General features: G+C 43.9%; 1 protein-coding gene across 6 annotated transcripts in view; it reads left to right on the forward strand.

The window, feature by feature from the left end:
- The window catches only part of UMODL1 (uromodulin like 1), a 96687-nt gene that overhangs the window by 17942 nt on the left and 59490 nt on the right, over positions 1-19255 (forward strand). For 3 of the 6 annotated variants that reach the window (XM_065577706.1, XM_065577737.1, XM_065577713.1), the window contains exons 2-4: positions 3860-3984; positions 12849-13069; positions 17547-17789. In XM_065577706.1, coding sequence (XP_065433778.1) covers positions 3860-3984; positions 12849-13069; positions 17547-17789 — 589 coding nt within the window. Of the gene's footprint in view, positions 1-3859; positions 3985-4735; positions 4810-12848; positions 13070-17546; positions 17790-19255 lie in introns of all 6 variants that reach the window. The other 3 variants (XM_065577728.1, XM_065577718.1, XM_065577743.1) reach the window with 2 other exon arrangements.

Raw genomic sequence — 19255 nt, forward strand, 5'->3', positions numbered from 1 at the left:
TATCCTCATTTTACAGATGGGGAGCTGAGGCACAACAGGATTAAGCCCAGATCCGCAGTAGAAAAGGTTTGCAAGTATAACTATATCGATGTAACTATACCAGCAAACCATCCATCCTAGCGTAGACACAGCTTATACTGGCAAAAAAGTGCTTTTGACGGTGTAACTTATACTGGTTCCCCGAGCAAACTAAATTATAACAGCAAAAGCACTTTTATGCCAGTATAACAAAGGCATCTGTTGGTATTGAAATGTTGCAAACAAATCACACCCCTAAATGACACTACACAGGCAAAAGGTCTAGCGTAGACTTGGCCCAAGGTCACACAGGATGTCTGTGGCAGAGGTGGGAAATGAACACAGGTCTCCCAAGTCCCAAGCTAGTGCCCTAACTCTGGGGAATGAGTGTGAATAAGGATTCTGGAAACGTACATTTCACTGCTTATGAAATTAGGCAAAGATGTCAGGTATAAAAATTGATTTTCTGAAACAGGAAAGGAAATGGAGCAGGTCTGAATCTTGAATGATAAGAATGATTTTTTTTACTGTGGGAAGTTTACTTGAGGAAGATTAGCTTATTTATATCAACTAGCAAGATTTACTAAGCACATTCATCTTTGGTGTAATTCTGTTGACTTCAGTGGAGTTACACTACAACGGAATGACCCCAAAGGTCTGATAGTGATAATGTGCATTAAAAAGTTGGGCCCAAATTTGCAATGATATGCATCCTGTGCTATCTTATTAAAGTAAATGGAGCTGCAGAGCATATAAGTCACTCCAGCATTTGACCCTGCTGTGGTGAGTAATGGTATGTGTGGGAATACACTGTTAGCCTTTGTATCAGAGGGGTAGCCGTGTTAGTCTGAATCTGTAAAAAGCAACAGAGGGTCCTGTGGCACCTTTGAGACTAACAGAAGTACTGGGAGCATAAGCTTTCGTGGGTAAGAACCTCACTTCTTCAGATGCAAGACACTTGCATCTGAAGAAGTGAGGTTCTTACCCACGAAAGCTTATGCTCCCTGTACTTCTGTTAGTCTCAAAGGTGCCACAGGACCCTCTGTTGCTGTTAGCCTTTGTTTACCTCTGGCTTTTTTTAAGGCCATAGGGAGGTAAAGCAGTATTGTATATTAAAAATAAGCACATATCATCTTCCTTCCATACCTGGCTTACAAAAGGAGAAAGGTTTAATTTTTCAGATGTTAACTTTGTTTATTATAGATCATATTTGATAGCATTATGCTCCTGTGAGTGACACTGCAAAGAATAAAAAAATCCACCACTTCCTGCTAAGGGTCTGATGCTGCTCCCATTGAAGTAAATAACAAAATTCAAATTGACCTCACTGGTGCAGGATGGGGTCCTACTGCTGCAGCCAAATATATTTGGTAAATTCAAACATATTTATCATTGAATAATGTCAGGCTGCTCTTGATGAAAACAAGTTCTTCCACTAGTTTTGGCTTCTCACTGGAGCTGTGTGATATTAAACTAAAAATAGAATTGAGAAGCCAGAGATGGGAAAAGAGCTATTTGGCCATTTCTCTGCCAATTTATGATTATTCCCTAGAGTACACTCACTAGTTCTTTTTGCAGGCTAATTTTTAAATGTCATTCCACAGCCTAACAGACTCCATTGTTGGAAAGGGTTTCCTGACAGTTATTTCCCTTTCTTAGTTTTGTCCTGTTACCCCATTATATTGGTCTAATTCTCATTCCTTGGTGTTTACACCAGTTGGGAGTGGGGGGGTGGGAAAAGGGACAAGGTGGAGGGAGGGAGGTGCTTGGTGTGGGAGTCTAAAAGAGCTTCAGAGGAGTCAGGGTAAGGGGGGCAGAGGGGAACAGGCAAGTGAAATGGGTTAATAAGTGGAGCTATTGCAAAGAGGAACAGGAAGTAGTGGAAAGAGGGAAGAAGGCACTCAGCAATAGTTGGGACAGTAAGGACCAGGGTGCTCCCAGGACAGGTGCGAGAGAGAAAACAGAAGGAGCCAGCACCAGTATTGTCAACCCCAAGTGTTCAAAAGACATTAGATTGGCTTACAAATGACAAGATTTAAAAAATAATAATGTGGGGGTTCTCTCCATTCACTTTCTGGTTTTGGAACCTTTAGGGGTCACATTTTAAAGCTTTCCCCCCCAACTTACTTTTTCACACAAGGAAACCAGAGAGCCTGCTGAAATCACATAACTCCAGGAGCTGTGGTTTTAAGAAAACCACCACATACAGGAGAGCTGGCAATGTTAAAACAACGTCAAGGAGAGGAGGCAGCAAGGCTGCGGCATTAATGAAGTTTCAGGGTGCAGCAGTGGAAAGGAGAGTTTCTGAGTAGGGAGAGGGAGAGAGAACACAGTCCCTCGCTAAGCTGCAGGGAGAAGACGGGTTTAACTTGAAGAGGTTGCAGGAGGATTCCCTGGTGCAGAAGGGTGACTAAAGTATTGCTGCCTCTGGTCGTATCTTTACCACATGGGGCTTCTGGACAGTAGTGGGTCCTGGAGGTATTTGGGGAAACTAGATTTTTAGCTTTAGTTCCTGTCTGCACTAGAACTTTTAACTAAGTTTGTGAACAGTTGCTGGCTGTAAACATGGTGTGTGTAGCCATGGCAGCTAAACATGTGTCACTCTTGGCAGAGGCTTCGGCTGGTATGTGGTTGTCTTTGTGTGACCAGTTTGTAACACTATTATTTCACTGTGTGGGCAGGATTCTCTCACCATGCCTTGAAAGAGCACTTTAACCATGGGCCACAGTAATATGGTGTGGTGGGCTGTGGTCCTAAAGTTCTGGGGGCTGTAGGGAATGGTGTGGTGCTTGGTCTACATCTATGATATAACACTGTTAATGCACCTATTAAGTTTGTGGTGCTCTCTGTACATTATAATTATTATGCTGTGTTTGTCACTGATCCTATGAGTTCTGGAGCTCTGCACAAGAACAAGTAGTGGAGGTTGGCAGCAGTGCTAGGTATTCTGCAGCATACGTTGTGAAGTCATAACAATGAATTATTTCCCAACAAAACAGATTTTAGTGCATACCAAAACCAGTGCAAAAATCCTCTCTGCAATTAAAAAACAAATACAGTAAAAACTTCTGAAATAAATCAGTGGAACAGAACTTAACAAGGGGAAAGAACAAGGGGAAAGCTGACCCCAGGCTGCAGCCAGACTGGGGTTGGCTGCCCCCAGGCTACTTCCACACTCCCCCTCTGGGCCTACCTGGGGGCCGGCCTCGGCCTCGGGGGGATCCTGGACCATGGGTTCGTCTGGCCAGGCATCGTTCGGTAGGCCCGGCGGCTCCTCTGGGTAGCGGGCGCAGGGCGGGCCCGGCGGCTGCCCCGGGCTGTAGAGGTTTCCCAGCCCCGAGTTCGGCTGGAGACATCTGGTCTCTTCGGCAGCTGGGGCCTGACTGAGTTCTGAGGGCCAGCCTTTATACTTCCGGGTTGCCGCCTGACCCCAGCAGGGGCGGGCTCAGAGCTCCCTGGCTCTGCCCACTGCGGCCTCCGGATGGGCTCTTCCCTCTCTGGGGCACCGGAGCACCACATCTACTCACTACAGGCTGCCAGCCCTAGAAATCTTCAGGGGAGGATTACAGAGTGCCTCCATGGAAGTTTCATTGAGATCTCTCAGGAGGATTTCAAGGTACATCCCTATGTAGGTAAACAAACTGCTCCGCTTACCCTGTAGGGGAATTAAAAGCAGATAACACCATATCTCTGTTTGTTGTACCGCTACTTCTTCCAGTTGAAGACATTAATGAAAAATCTATACTTGTGTCCCGCTAAGCTGGGGGTCAGGCACCATCTGTACGTTTAAACATTGTAATGGAAAATGCATTCACACATTTACCTGATGTTCCTTCCCCAGCATCAGGCTCAACCATACTCAACTGCCGGGACCAACCAGACTGCAGTGGAATCCTGGCTTATGGAACTACATTCTCCTCCTCCTCGGTGTTCATGGAAGGTGTCTCTGCCTTGGGGTTCTGGGAGGTATGTATAATACTCTGCCAGGTGCTGATGGGGTCTCCTCCAAATATGGCATGAATCTCATTGTAAAAGGGGCAGGTCTGCAGCTCACCACCAGTTAGACTGTTGGGCCCCCCCATGCCTTCTAGTATTCCTGACGCAATTCCTTCACTTTCACACAGCCCTGCTGCTGGTCCCTGTTGTAGCCCTTCTCCTGATTCCCCCATGCAATCTGCTATTAGACGTCCACATTTCTATTACTGGTCCATTGTTGTGCTTGCACAGCCTCGTCTCCCCAGAGTCCCAGGAGATCCAGTATCTCCTGTCTATTCCAGTCAGGAGCTCATCTGGAGCACGTAGCCAGCATTGTCAGCTAGGCAGTTGCACACAACAATGGAGAGCTGCTAGGTGTGCTCACCAGGCTGGGAAATTAGGAAAAGGCACTTCAGAAATACACAGGGGTTTTAAAAGGGGTGGTGTGGCTTCCCATCTCTCTGACCCCTGGGCAGTGGAGTTCACAACTGTGATCAGAGCTGTCAGTTGTCAGACATTGTGGGAGAGCTACTGAAGGACTGGCAGGGTTGACACAGGTAACGGAGTGTCTACACTCACCCTGTGTCAACCACAGTTTGTCGACCATTGCTCAATGCCACTCGGAGGTGGTGTTACTGCGTTGCTGTAACAGGGTGCTTATGTTGGCAGGAGGCAAATTTGAGTATAGACACATGCATCAATAGATTGACGCAAGGCAACTTACACTGACATAACTTTGTAGGGTAAAACAGGCCTTACTTTCATGAAAGGAGGATCACAGCGAAGCCTGGCTGAAAAGTGCTGCAAGGATTTTGGGTAAGCCAAACTCTGCGGGACATGAGAGTATCTCATTAATTAACACTCATTCACGAGCTGAGACTTATGACTTTCTTTTATATGTAACCATTTGTTTCCAATACTACTTCTTGCTATTACTTTGAATCTCTGTGAGTTGTTAAACTTATTCTTGATTTCACTATAAGCAAATCTCAGTGCCGTGTGTGTTTGGCAGAGCGGTGATCTGAGGTGGAACTGGTAAGCTGGAGTGTGCTGCTCCCCTGGGAGCAGTGAATCAGCAAATACTGAGAGTGTCCAGTGGACCAGAGACTGGACACTCCAGGGAGACACTTGGAGAGCTTGAGGATTGGAGCGTGCCTGTTGCTAACCTGTAGAATGACAGCAGGGCCTGCAATGCTTAGAGGGGAGTGCTTGTGTTGTGCATGGCTGGTGGAGTTGGGGAGCTGACCTCTGGCAGGTGCTGACAAGGCTTCCTCACACATAGGGCAGGTGATAGTGACCTACCTCACAACCCTGAGTTACCCCCCAGGAAGCATCACATGCTGTCACAGAGTGGCTGGATCTTTACGAGGAGATGAACCTCAGCCTCAGCTGTGACACAATTAGCTAGCCTCTGCAGGTGGTGAAAAACAGCAAGGTCACATGACTTGCAGTCAAGTGGTTTAAGTAGGCCTCTTAAGAAAGATATGAGGGCCTAGAGAGGCTATTTTTCCTCTAGGGGAGGAGAAGGAAGACTCTAGGAAGGAAGCCCTGGGAATTGTTGCTGAGCAAAGGAGAAGGGAGCAACCCAAAGGAGCCGGGGCGGGGGTGGGAGATTGAAAAGGGCCTGTAAAAGGTTGAAAACTGAGCTAGAGGGCTTTGTGAAGTGTGTCTCGGTGGAAGACAGACCAGCTCCTCAGGATGGAAGGGCTGGGCCCAGCTTGAAGCTGGGGTGTAGACTCTTGATTTTTTTTGTGTTTCTCTTTTTGGACAGTTGTACCCTCAAAAGGTGCACTCTTTGTTAAATGACTTAACTGGAGGGCCAAGACACTGTAACAGCGAAACCTGGCTATGGAGTTTTTCAAGGAGCCCCCAAAAGGGAAAACTGGGGCAGGGGTGGTGCAGAGATACCCCATCTAATGAAGGGGGTACTCTGTGTGTAGGCAGTGACCTTGTTACAGACACAATTCAACCCCGTTTGTACTAACTGGGTTAGATGAAGGGTAGATCAAAAGTCAAAATTTTCATTCCATTGGAAATTCTGAATAATTTTGGAACAAAAAAGAGAAAATTCAAAACTTCTCTCAAAAGGGAAAATCTGAAATTATTTCATTACAAAATAATTGAAATAGTTTGTTTAAAGCCATTCAAACCAAAATTGAGCCTGGGAGCCCAAGCTCCAAGATTCCCAGCTCAGCTGTGACTTTCAGGGCTTCCAGGCTCCCAGCTTCATGGCAGTTAGCCTGGAAGCCCTGGGGTCTTTGATCCTCAGAGAGTCTACATGATGGGACAGCTGCAGACCCTGGGAATCTTGTGGTCCCCAGTTCACAGGCGGTCTTCAGAATGGGGCCAATGGCTCCTAGGAACCCAGGCTCCTCAGCAGCTCTCCAGCTGAGCTAGCAAGAAACCAGTTTTGTCAAAAGTTAATTGAAATTGATACACTTCCACAAAACATTTTGGTTTCAATGAATTGGCATTTTATGATGAAAAACTGTTTAGTTTGAAAATTTCCTACCAGCTCTAGCCAGATGAGGTTGTCAAACTAGTTACAAAACAACATCTGTAGCTGTAGAATGTAAAGGCCTTTATCGGGTTCCTTTGGAACTCAAGGGCACAGCCCTCTATTTTTGGGTCTAAATGTGTAAACCACTCACTGTCTTGTCACATACAGAGCATGGCTCCTAAGGATATTTCAAGTAGCTGTTACTAATTGAAATACAAAATAAGTAATTATAGAGTAAAGTGAATATTAGATCAATTGACCTTCTGCAATCAAATGCCTGACCCAAACAAAGGAATCTGTTTCCATACCCTTTTCAAAAGTACAAGTTAAAATAAAAGCTGAACATGTCAAAAGAAGTAAGTACATAAAATTATAATGGGAAAGTCACTTTTCAGCCACAATAAAATTATAACCTCCCAATCTAGAAGATTCAAATCCAGTGCTCCCCCTCTGAAACAACCTGCTTCTTTACCCCTTAATTTAATTCATTCATTTATTTTTGCCCTGGTTTTACCTGGCACAGTTAGCCCATCCTTGGGCAAATTGCATCTATTTGGGCAAATTAATACATTAAAAATGTAATTGCAGAGAATATCAACAAAGCAGTCAGGATACTTGAGCAGCTGCAAATGTTATAGATTGAGCCCTTGCAATGAGCTCCTCCCAGAGTTTGCCACCACACACCACTGGCAGACCAGGGTGAGAGCGTTCATTCCACTGCATGGTTTTTCTCTTTTCCCCCCACCAAAGTGGCAATTAGCAATCTTTCCATTAGGCTCTTGAGGGATAACACATGACCTAGAGAGAAATGAACAGGGAAAAATGGCCTCAGTCCAGAGGTAAAAGTAAGCCGGTACGCCCCGGTACAGAGTACCGGCAAGAGCCAGTGCACCGTACCGGGGCAGATCAGCTTCCCCTGGCAGAAATTTAAAGAGCCTGGGGCTCCCAGCAGTGGCTGGAGCCCCGGGCCCTTTAAATTGCCACCAGAGCCCTGCTGCCGGAGCCCTGGGGAAGCGGCGGCGGGGCTGCAGTGGTTATTTAAAGGATCCAGGGCTCCGGTAGCCGCTACCACCCCGGGCCCTTTAAATCATCCCGGGAGCCTGCTGGAGCCCTGGGGTAGCAGCAGCGGGCCTCAGGCGGTGATTTAAAGGGCCGGGGCTCAGCCGCCGCTACCGCCCCGGGCCCTTTAACTTTCCGCTGGAGACCTGCCGCCACTACCCCAGGGCTCTGGCAGCAGGGCTCCGGGGACGATTTAAAGGGCCTGGGGTGGTAGCGGCAGATGGAGCCCCGGGCCCTTTAAATCACCGCCCGAGCTCCCGGCTACTGCTGCTACCCCGGGGCTCCGGCAGCAGGGCTCGGGTGGTGATTTAAAGGGCTCGGGGCTCCCACTGCTGCTACCCTCCAGGGTCCTTTAAATCGCCGCCTGAGCCCCGCTGCTGGAGCCCTGGGGTAGCGGCGGCAGGGCTCTGGTGGTGATTTAAAGGGCCAGGGGCTCCCGGCTGCCACTACTGCAGTGGAGCCCCGGGCCCTTTAAAGCTCTGCCAGAGGCCGGGGCCTCCTCTGATGGTGATTTAAAGGGCCCGCGGCTCCAGCTGCTGGAGCCCCGGGCCCTTTAAATCACCCCCAGGACTCCCAGCCGCCTCTGCAGCTGGTAGCTCTGGGGGTGATTTAAAGGGCCCAGGGCTCCCAGCTGCTGCTACCACAGCCCCAGCCCTGGGCCCTTTAAATTCTGATTTAAGGCCTGGGGATTTAAAGGCCCTGCCTCTTCCAGTAGAGGCCACCCCTCTTTTGGTACAGGCCCCGCCCCCTCACAAGGATTCTGGATTACCGGTAAATCCTTTAAGTTACTTTCACCCCTGCCCAGGTCTGAACACAAAATCTATAAATGCTTGTCAACCTTTGTTTATAAAAATATTTAAATCTTCCAAATGGTGGATGAATGTGCTTAACTTACCTCTATTAACTCACTCTCTATTGACTTGTTGCCACTAAATCAAGCACGACTCACTATAAAAACTGCAGCAATACAAAGCACACATGCTGCCTAAGGTGGCCATATTTCCCAAAGGGAAAACAGGACACCGAGCAGGCTGGTTCGAGCCCCCCCGTTCATGGGGAAGGCCCCATTTGTTTGTCTGAGCCCTCCTCCCCCTTGGGGCTGTCCCCAGCTGCTTGGCCAAGGCACCTCCCCCAGACTCTCACTGGTCACTCAAACCTTGCCGGCCCCCCGTGAGAGGCTGTCACTATTCACTGGTCACTCATACCCTGCTGCCCCCACTCAAGGCTGTCACTGGTCACTCAAACCTTGCTGGCCCCCGGCTGGAGGCTGTCACTGGTCATTCAAACCTTGCTGACCCCCGGCTGGAGGCTGTCACTGGAACCCTGCCGTCCCCCCTCCGACACTTGAACCCTGCCTCCTGTCCCCCCAGCCCAGCCTCCTCCCTGCACAGGGCTGGCATCTCCGCTCGCCCCCCCACATGTTCCGCCACACTGGACCTCACTTTTTTGGCAAAAATGGGCATTTGTCCCATTTGCTCTTGCCAACTTGATCAACTTGCCTCCTGGGATAGGAAGAATCTTCGTAAAGGTAACACAGTCACCAAGCGCCATGGGAATCTCTGCAAAAAGACTTTTGAAAGATTTGTAATTGGATGCCTATTCTCAGGACATTTTTCATTTAAAATGCTATACTACGCACAGTTCATTCCATTTGGGTAATGGACTAGATGTCCTAGCAGGTCTTTCTCAATCTCTTGATTCTAGCCACAGTTCATCAAGTACATGTCTAGCATTTAAGCATGTGAGTAGCCCTGTTGGCTTCTAAAGGGTGATTCACATGCTTAACATTAGACTTGTACTTAAGTATCTTACAGGGCCTCTGTGATCTCCATAGCTGTGTTTAGGCATTATTGAAAATAAAAGTTGTATGTGTCTAAACAGTAATATCACATAAGAAACACTGGAAATGTGAACCACAGGTCCCCAGAACAAGCTATAGGACAAATCCTGGAGTCCATGTTCAGTTTGTATTAATTTTCAGGCAAAACTTCCGTTGACATTAATGGGAATTTTGTCAGGTAAGGACTTCAGGATGGATTGGCGTCTGCTTATTTATCCTGGAGTCATTTCATCCACCATTGACATGCTGTTGTAACACACTGTTAAGTGCCTGGCCCACAGAGGACATCAGCCTTCTACTGCTGCCAGCAAGAGGCTTGAGCTGTGATCCTGAAAAGTCTTACCCGTATGCTCAACTTTAGGCATGTGAGTAACCCCAGTCAATGTGCTTACTCAATACTCATAAGCTTAAATTCAAGCATGTGCATAAATCTTTTCAGAATTGGGAGCATTAGTTCTCTACTGCAAGATGCAGAGGCTCATGCTTTAGCTACAGAAATTCTAGGTTCAGAAGTCAGAGATGGATAAGGTGACAGTTGTTACGCAGCCAACTCTGGAATACTGTGGTTGTTTTAAAGCAACACTATACAACAGGGGTCTCAAACTCAATTTACCTTAGGGCCAGTGCCAGTCCTCAAATCCTCCCAGCGGGCCAATAATGTCACTGAAGATGGTGTTCACGCCACCTCCCAGCCCGTTTCCCACCCTTTCCCCTCACTCCCTTGGTCTCATGCCACCCCTGCTGACTCTACCCGGTGACTAGTGATGCTGACTCTGCCCAGCAATTAATGATGCTGCCTCCATGGCTGACTCTGCCCAGCAACTAGTGATGATATTTCTGTCCCTCTCCCCTAGCCAATGGGAGCTGCGGGGGGCGCAGCCTGCAGCAGACAGCTGGCAGCGTGGCTGCATGGGTCTCTCCTCTGCGGCTTGCAGGGAGCTGAGCTGCCCGAGGTGAATGACACGTTGCTGAGTGCAACCCCTGGGAGGGTCCCAGGAGCAGCAGGATGGAACAACGTTGGGGGGAGGGGCATGTGACTCTCTCCTGCCCGCTCCCCCGCTGCCCCTCAGCCAGCAGCCATGAGGGCCGGATGAAAGAACTTAATTAAAAGTTTCTGCAGGCCGCAGTGGGGAGGTTTTCAGGTCGCAGATGGCCCATGGGCCGGGACTTTGAGACTCCTGCTATACAACAATCTAGGTTAGTGAGGAATACCACATGTACTTGAAACTTCAGTGGAAATATGGGTTGGCAGAATGTAATTACCTACATTTGAATCTTTCCAGGACATTGCAGAACATTCTCTGTTCTTCCAAAAGTACTATGGAGTTTTTAATGACCATAAGTCAGGACTTAAAGTTTTATTAGGGTTAGTTAAAAATTTTCTGTCAACATTTTTTTTGACAGAAAATTGAGCTTTTGGCAAAACAAATTTTTTCACGAAGAATCTACTTTCAGCAGGAAATGTTGGCTTTTTAGTGAAAAAATGAACACCCCAATCCCAAAATATTTCTATTTGGAAATTATGCCTAATTTGTAGTTGTAGTTCAGTTGCTTCATGTCCTCTTTCTCCTTTGTGGGCTGGGCTGGGCTGAGCTTCCGGGCCAGACTACCATGATGTATGGTGCTGAGGGACTCTCATAATGCACTGCCTCCCCTCTCTAAGAGGAGATACCATAGTGCATCATGGGAGGTGTTGTCCAACTAGGGATCCTGGCCTACAGAGAAGAATGGGAGCATGAGGCACCCAAACTACAACTCCCATGAGCCTTTCCAACTCAAAAGATTTTTTTTTTTTGGCTGAAATTTTTTTTATATTTGAGTTTCCACTAAAAAACAAAATTTTCAGTGGGAAGTTTAGATGAAAATGATTTTTTTTTCATTTTTGTCTCAATTTTCTAGGGAATTTTTTCCCCAGCCTGGTCTAAGTTTTTAAATCTCATGCATCAAAACAGATGGGTAGCACCAACAGCAGCTAGGTGTCCTCAATACTATGCTGGAGCTCTGGCTCAGTACTGACTCAGAGGAAATAAACTACTTATTGAATCACTCATTGCCCTTGCGTGTTCCCTGGAGGCCTACACCGATTTAACTTGAGGGGTCTAACAAGGTAATTGTTCAAAGATGTATGGTTACATTGTTGTGGCTGAGATTTAAAAACACACATATTGGAAAATTCACAGTTGTGGTCACCAAAGAAACTTTACCTGGTTCTCTTAAGCACTGGTAGTAATTGGTACGATTGCTATATGGCATTACAGTAGAACCTCCGAGTTATGAACACCTTGGGACTGGAGGTTGTTCGGAGCTCTGAAATGTTCATAACGCTGAACAAAACGTTATGGTTGTTCTTTAAATAGTTAAGTGAACATTGACTTAATGCAGCTTTGAAACTTACTATGCAGATGAAAAATGCTGCTTTTAACCATCTTAATTTAAATGAAACAAGCATAGAAACAGTTTCTTTACCTTGTCAAGTCTTTTTTTCTTTTAAACTTTCCCTTTATTTTTTTATAGTTTACACAGTACTGTACTGCATTTGCTTTTTTCCCCCCTCTGCTGCTGCCTGATTATATACTTCTGGTTCCAAATGAGGGGCGTGGTTGACCGGTCAGTTGGTAACTCTGGTGTTCGTAACTCTGGTGTTCTACTGTATTTATGTATTAATATATTTGTGTGGTGTAGGCATACCATAACCATAACAAACTTTCCAGGCTTCATTCTGAAATCTCAGTTATAACATTTCATTAGTGAGGATTTGTGGGTTTTTTTTTGTTTTGTTTCTTTGTTTTTTCAATAAAAGAGAACAATTTCTATGCTTGCTCATTGTGTTTGAACAGTGTGGATCCATTTGTCTTTGCAATTTATATTCCTGTTTTAGATAGTGAACAGAAAGGGGTTCTGGATGCCCGAATTTGCTTATATACAACCTGATCCTGCCCTATCGCTGCCCAGCCCTATTCTAGCTCTCACTCGGGCAGCAACATGGGTGACAGTGCGGTCACAATAAAATGAGGGAGGCACTAAAGCAGCCAGTGAGCAAGCTTAAAGTTGGGAGGGAAGCATTATTTTAACATATACAGTTATTTTTAATAACTTTGACTTCAAGAGGTAGAATTTCTGAGGCCAATAATTTCCAGGTGTGAACTATAATATAACATCAGCTCTGATTTGGCCAGAGTCAAAATTGAGTTTAAAATGAATGCTGAGGTACAGTCAACTGTGTGAGATATCGTTCCTGCCTGTCTGATGTTCAAGGCACAAAAGGGGATTAGTGCTCAGAAGGATAGATGCGGACCAGTGCAGCAGTTTTTCTAACATCTTGTTTTGTAAATGACTACATTGGATGGTTCAAGCTGTGCACTGGTAGGCTCGGTAATTGAGATGCAAGAGTTCCATGGGGAAAGCATTAATGAGACTACACAGGTGAAATACCCATTGGATTTTCTCTTTGTTCAGAAGCCAGTTGTCATCACCCATCTGCAAAGGAGAAAAACAGAGGAAAATTTTTCCTTATTCCAAAAATCTGGATGCAATAACAACTGAGTTTTTGTTCTGTGAGAAAAAAGAAATTAGAAGAACGATGCCAATCTTTGCTGGTACAATGACCAGGATCATTGTTATTTCTTTCTTCATTCTCTGGACAGCCACAGGGCAAGGGAAAGGAAATGTCTTCACAGGTGAGTAATACACAACGCAGCTGAGAAATGTTGGGTATTTTAGTTTGGATATGATGAGATGTCTCTTTATGCTAAATGAACCAGTGATTGTTTCTGCTCTCCAGACACCCAGCTGTGTCTCATTGACCACATAAGAATCGCCCAATTAAAAAAACCTGTCATTTCCCTTTTGCCAGAAAAGAGAGGCTCAAACTGCAGCTTTATACTCAGTCATGTGCCGATTTTGATGAAAAATCCTTTTCCTTGTCTTGAGGAGTGTCTACAAATTAAAACTAGCAAACTTCTAGAGATGTATGAGGTGGCAAAGGCAAGAGTGTAGATGGCACATCTTTAACTCTCACATTCAGTTATCGGCTATGAATGGGAATAAGCCAGCCAAATAACCGTGCAAATTTCTGGCTTTGGCGCACCAGTTTTAATTCCTAGTTTACTCTTAATTTCTAGACTAATTCATTATTTATTTAGATTTGAACAGCTTTTAATTTTTGGCTGGGATTTTGTTGTTGTATTTTTTAAAAATTGCCTCGGTGGCTTTGAAATTCTCAACCAAAATATATAACCTATTTCTTAAACATAGGGTGACCAGATGTCCTGATTTTATAGGGACAGTCCAGCTATTTGGGGCTTTTTCTTATAGAGGCTCCTATTACCCACCACCCCCGTCCCGATTTTTCACACTTGCTGTCTGATCACTCTACTTAAACATGGATTTTTCTCAATAACGCTACCAAAAATCACATTTTAAATAATCCCCCTACAGAAGGGGGGACAGGCAGAAGATACAGAGATCTTTTTGTGCTTGCTTCAAAAAAATGTTTGAGGTTTTCAGATATGAGAGCCTAGAAAACAGAACCTTTAATTCAAATCTTTTCAAATTTTGGAGACAGAGCAGTTGTTTGAATCCCCTGGATGAGGACCCACCCCTTTGGGTTTAATTGTAGGTCAAATCAAAGCAATTAAGGACTTTGTCTCTGGTTCATGTTTGGATTTAGATCTCAAGCATTCTTGCAAATTTCAGCCCAACATGACAGCAGCTGATCTTGTGAGATTTCCATAATTTGGGATGAAAATCTAGCATGAAGAACTCAGAAGTTTTTGTCACTGGTAAATTTGACAATGATCCCATATACCAGGCCTGATTTGGTCTTGACCTTGAAATCAAAACACAGCCTATTCCTAATTCAGAGTCTGAGCTGAATATTGAATAACCAACGCAGCTCACCTCTTATAATAATACTCACACAGGTGCTTTTGTTATTGTTGCTTTAGTATAATAGCTTTGTACTTTGCCTGCCCATGCTTGAGGTTGCTAAAATGAAAGCTGAAATGCTCAAAGATGACAGACCTAATGTAACAGAAGTAACTTCAGATGATTATCTGCTTTGCTAGTAATTTCAATTGTGAGTTGGTGGAAACACATCCAGTACACTTTAATTCCTGCTGATTGGGAGCTAATGAGCAGAGAATGCCAATTTGCTGAACAGACCAAATTGTGCTAAGCCACAGTGCTCAGGAGAAACTGCTGTCCCCAGAGAACCGAGCTCTCATAGTAACAAGCCTTATTTTAAATAAGACTGCACTGTGGGCCTGAACTAGCTTCAGAGAAGGAGAAGCTGGAACTGTGCTTGCTTCTGTTAGCTTTGGTTCAGTCTCTTTAGAAGTGCATCTTTCTACACTCTCATGGGAATCCCTCAAACCTGCTTTCTTGGCTGTGGCAGTTTCAACCCGTGCCTAGTGAAATAGCCATAAAATTGAATTGCATATATCTGGCCTGACATCAGTGCTTCTTAATTATATACTTACACTTGGTTTTCACACATCTGTACCATTTTACTTTCTAGATTTCATATCCGTATATATGTTGAATGTTGCTACAAATCCAAAGCTGGTTGCGGTTGCCCTGGAAGCTTTAGATTTGTGATGATATCTTTAGACTGTCTTTTCAGCTCTGGATGTGAGGATATGTATCTTTAACCTTCCTCTTATCTCATTGTGCTATTCTGTTCAGGTTCTTATACCACACTCATTGCAGTGGGATCTGAGCACTGTTGTCGTGGCGATGGGGGTGGCTGGGGGCATGCAGAACAGCCCACACAAGCCTAACATTTTAAATTGTAACACTGCAATTCTTGAATATCACAATTTTGATCTATGAAACCCAGGAGCAGACTCTGTCTATCTATATGTATGGCCCCCTCCATCCCCGTAAAATCTGAATGCTATAATTAATTTATGCTCGCAGCACCCCAGTCAGGTAGCATTATCCCTTTTTTATAGCTGGAGAACTGAGGCAGAGAGAGAGATTAAATCACAATCACACAAGTGGTCTGTGGCCAGATCCTCCACAGATGTAAGTCAATGGAGCTCCATTGAATTCTGTGAAAATACACTAACTTAAACTAGCTGAGGATCTGGCCCTGGGTTCCAACTTTCCAAAGAGACCTCTTAAAAACGAACCCACCAAATTTTCAATTACACATTTATGTGCGCACAAATACAGGACACCATTTGCTTACAAATGTGGTGAGCATGTTTTTTGGGGGGCATGTGTGTTTGAAAATGTGATGTATAAGGACCAGCATCTAAAATTTTTACACTGAATTAGTTTATCTATATTTTTTGTCATCTTTGAATCATTTGTACTGTACATATTTTGATTACATGCTTCTCTTGCTTCATTCTCTCTGTTTGGCTGCCCACAGTTCTCCGAGAGCCCCGAAAGGTGTAGTCCCACCACACTTTGATTTCTGTATCCACTTCACATTTAACTTATTAAAAGCCCCTTCCATCTTTTTCTGTGTGTAAAGTTATACCAATATAGATGTGTTTATCTGATTAGTCTTTTCACATTTCCAAACCTCACCCCTCCCATTTTTATAAAATCTCAAGAGGAAATCATGTTATCTATCACACAACCCTAAATAAAATTACTTACAATTTTACTCTAATTAAATACTATATTTCATTTGACTTGCTAGTCTACCTTTTTTTAATGCTCCATCTTGATACTTTCATTTTGGTGCATGTGATTGGGATTCACCTATTAAACTTTTCAGATAAGTCAGTTGTTTTTATTATCAAATGAAGTATTTGAATGTTTAAAATGGTTTTCTCATAATCTGAAATAAATCTGATGAAAATACAATAGATACCAATTCCATCCTCAGGAAAGCCCTGATCCTGCCAGCATTTCTGAATGTGCAGAACTTTACTCACATGAGTAGTCCCATTGCGTGTGTAAAGGTAAGCACATTCATAAGGGTTTTTCAGGATTGAGGACTGAAATGATCCTGTTTTATAAAATGATGTGTAATACACTGACACATATTATCATTGTATCCTTCATAACTACTTTAATATAACAAAGACTTTAGCCAAGCATCACCACTACGCCTTTACTTGAGACAGCATAAAAACAAAACACTTCTCTCTCAAGTTATCTGTCCCTCTGATTGTCAGCAAATTTTGGGTTGTGTTATTAAGGAAAACTTGTCTTTCGTTTTGTGGATCCCTCATCCAATGCAATTCATCAGCAACCTCCCACTAATCCGTGGTAGCTCACCTCTATTGCTTTCCTTCTACAGCAGGCCTGTTTAAGATTTTGAAGATGTCTGCTAAGATCAAGGCCAGGGCCTAAGCAGCAGAGATTTGAGGCTAAACTTAACACATGCCTTTATGGAGGCCATTTTACCCCGGTTAAATCTAACCTCATCTAAACTGATTTCAGGTCTCAAAAGATATAGGATCAGATTTTAGGCCTCGGTATAAATTGGCATAGCTTCACTGAAATCAGTGGAGCCGTGCAAATTTATAACAGCTGAAGGCTGATCCATAGGATTTACACTGATCCACTAAAAAATTAGAAGGGTAAAACAGAAAGTCCCGTGACCTGGTCTTCTGGGAATGCTTGTCAGCGGAAAGATGTCTCCAAATGTTGTGGGGTCACTATACTCTTGTCTTCTAGTATAGTCTATCAAAGGATGTTGTTGAGGCATTGAATATAAAATGGGATGAAGCACACAAGAAAAAAAAAAAAACCTAATGAGCTTCTCCCACCTCTGATTTCTGTTTCCAGACACTATGAACTCTGTTTTTTTCCTCAGAAAATCATAGAAGTTCCGAGTCCCTTAACTCACATGTGAATTTTAGACTAATTTTGTTAATGTCCATAAAATTTATCCAAGTTATATTGCCATTGTTCTGCCCAATCTCTCAAGGCATTTATGTTTATCTGGAGCTTCTCACAAACTGCACAGTTTTTACTAACCAAAACAACTCCCACTACTAATTGCCATCAGCAGACTTCATCTGTCCACTTTCTCCAGTAACATTCTTCCTAATAATTGCCTTTCTGAGAATTAATCATTCGTTAAATGGCTTTTTTTTCTAGATCATAGCCCAGTTTACATCTAAACATTGAAGGAAACTCATTCTGTAGTGCTAGCCATTAACCCTGATTTTTTTTTTAATTTTTTAGAAAAAGGCCTCTCCTTGCTAGGCTACCATCTGTGCAACTATAGCATGACTAAAACGGTGTCTAAAATGGTTGCCTACCAAAAGTCATATGAGAAACACACTTCTTGTGGAGGATGGATTCCATGGATGGTTTGTCCTAAGACGTCTTATAAAATGCAGTATCGCATCGTTGAAGTCCCTGAGATTATGAATTTTACAGATTGCTGTGAAGAGTATGAACAAGTTGGGTTCTATTGCACTTTATGTAAGAATTATAATAATTATTTAAATAAATATTCCTTTTGTTAGGTGATTCACTGTAGATTTTGACTCAAAAGGCCAAGTTCACTGCTGGTGTCAGTCCATTGAAACTGCTGAGTTGGCATAGGTCATCGGTAAATTTGGTTCAAAATGTCCATTTTGGAAACGCATTACTTTGCCACCCCTACAGCTTGTCTTTCTGTGTGTCAGGGTGGATGCACATTAGTAGAGCAGTGTGAAGTAGCTTGTCCAGTCATTGCCTGGTGCTATACCTGTTCTGTGGATGACTTCATTTTACAGGGCTATCAGTTAGGACTGCTGGAAACACGCCGATTTAATTTCACAAGGACTTATTTTAATATTTGCTTGAGTTTGGAGCCATGGCACTTCATGGCCATCTTCAAGTTGTGCTTTGAATTTTGAGTTCAAATGAACCTAAAAATTCAAAGGAAAACTTATGCAATGGCTGCCTGATGTCATGACTTCTTCACGAATCCACAAGTTGTCCCAGGTTTGCTTGAAAAGTTGGAAAATGCAGTGAACCTTTCATTGAATCTGATCAGACTTTCTGGTTTATAACAAAACTCCAAATCTGATAAGTTTCACCTGCCGGCAGACCACGTTGAACATTTTGCACAAGGCTGCTTGTTGTCAACAATAAATCCACATTTTAAAAAGCTCCCAAAGGTTACAGATACACTGAGTTCCTTAGAGACAGTGGGTGGGATTTTCAAAAGTACTTAAGGGTATGTCTACATTGCAACCTCCCAGCTCGGGAAGACAGATGTGCACTAGCAGGGCTTGAGTTAGTGTGCTAAAAGTAGCAGTGCAGATTTTGCAGCATGGGCTAGCTACCTGAGTATGGACCCAGGTGTCTGGGTGGGCTTTTACTCAGGTGGCTAGCCCAAACCGATGCCTCTGCCACAACATCCACACTGCTATTTTTAACATGCTAGATCAAAGAGAGAGAGCGTGTCTGTCTAGCCGGGCTAGAAGGCATGCTCCCAGCTGCAGTGTAGACATACCTCTGTGACTTGAGAGCACCAGTACCATTGACTTTCAGTGGGACTTTGAAGACACAAGAAAGAACTGGTATAACTTAAGGTGTGACTTTCCTGTATAGTTAAACCAGTGCAAAAGTTTGTATGGGCACTAAGTTTGGTGATAAAAGTGGCTTATTTCAGTCTAATTAACCTGTTCCTAATTGACTTTAAGTTAATTAAACTGAAATAAGCCACTTTAATACCGAAATGTGTCCACACAGCCTTTTACACTGGTTTAATTATATTGGTTTAAAAGATGATTCAGGTTCGTTTCTCTGCTCTCTATGAGCTGAAGGGTGAAAACATTATCTACTTTCTTGTGTATACAAGCCCTTATGTCTTATGTCACTTAGGTGCATTTGAAAATCCATCCCATAACATCATACATTATGCAAGTTGTTGATCATTTATTGCTTATTAAATCACT

The sequence above is a fragment of the Chrysemys picta genome, chromosome 1 (assembly GCF_011386835.1).
Source record: "Chrysemys picta bellii isolate R12L10 chromosome 1, ASM1138683v2, whole genome shotgun sequence".
NCBI classification, from domain to species: domain Eukaryota; kingdom Metazoa; phylum Chordata; order Testudines; family Emydidae; genus Chrysemys; species Chrysemys picta.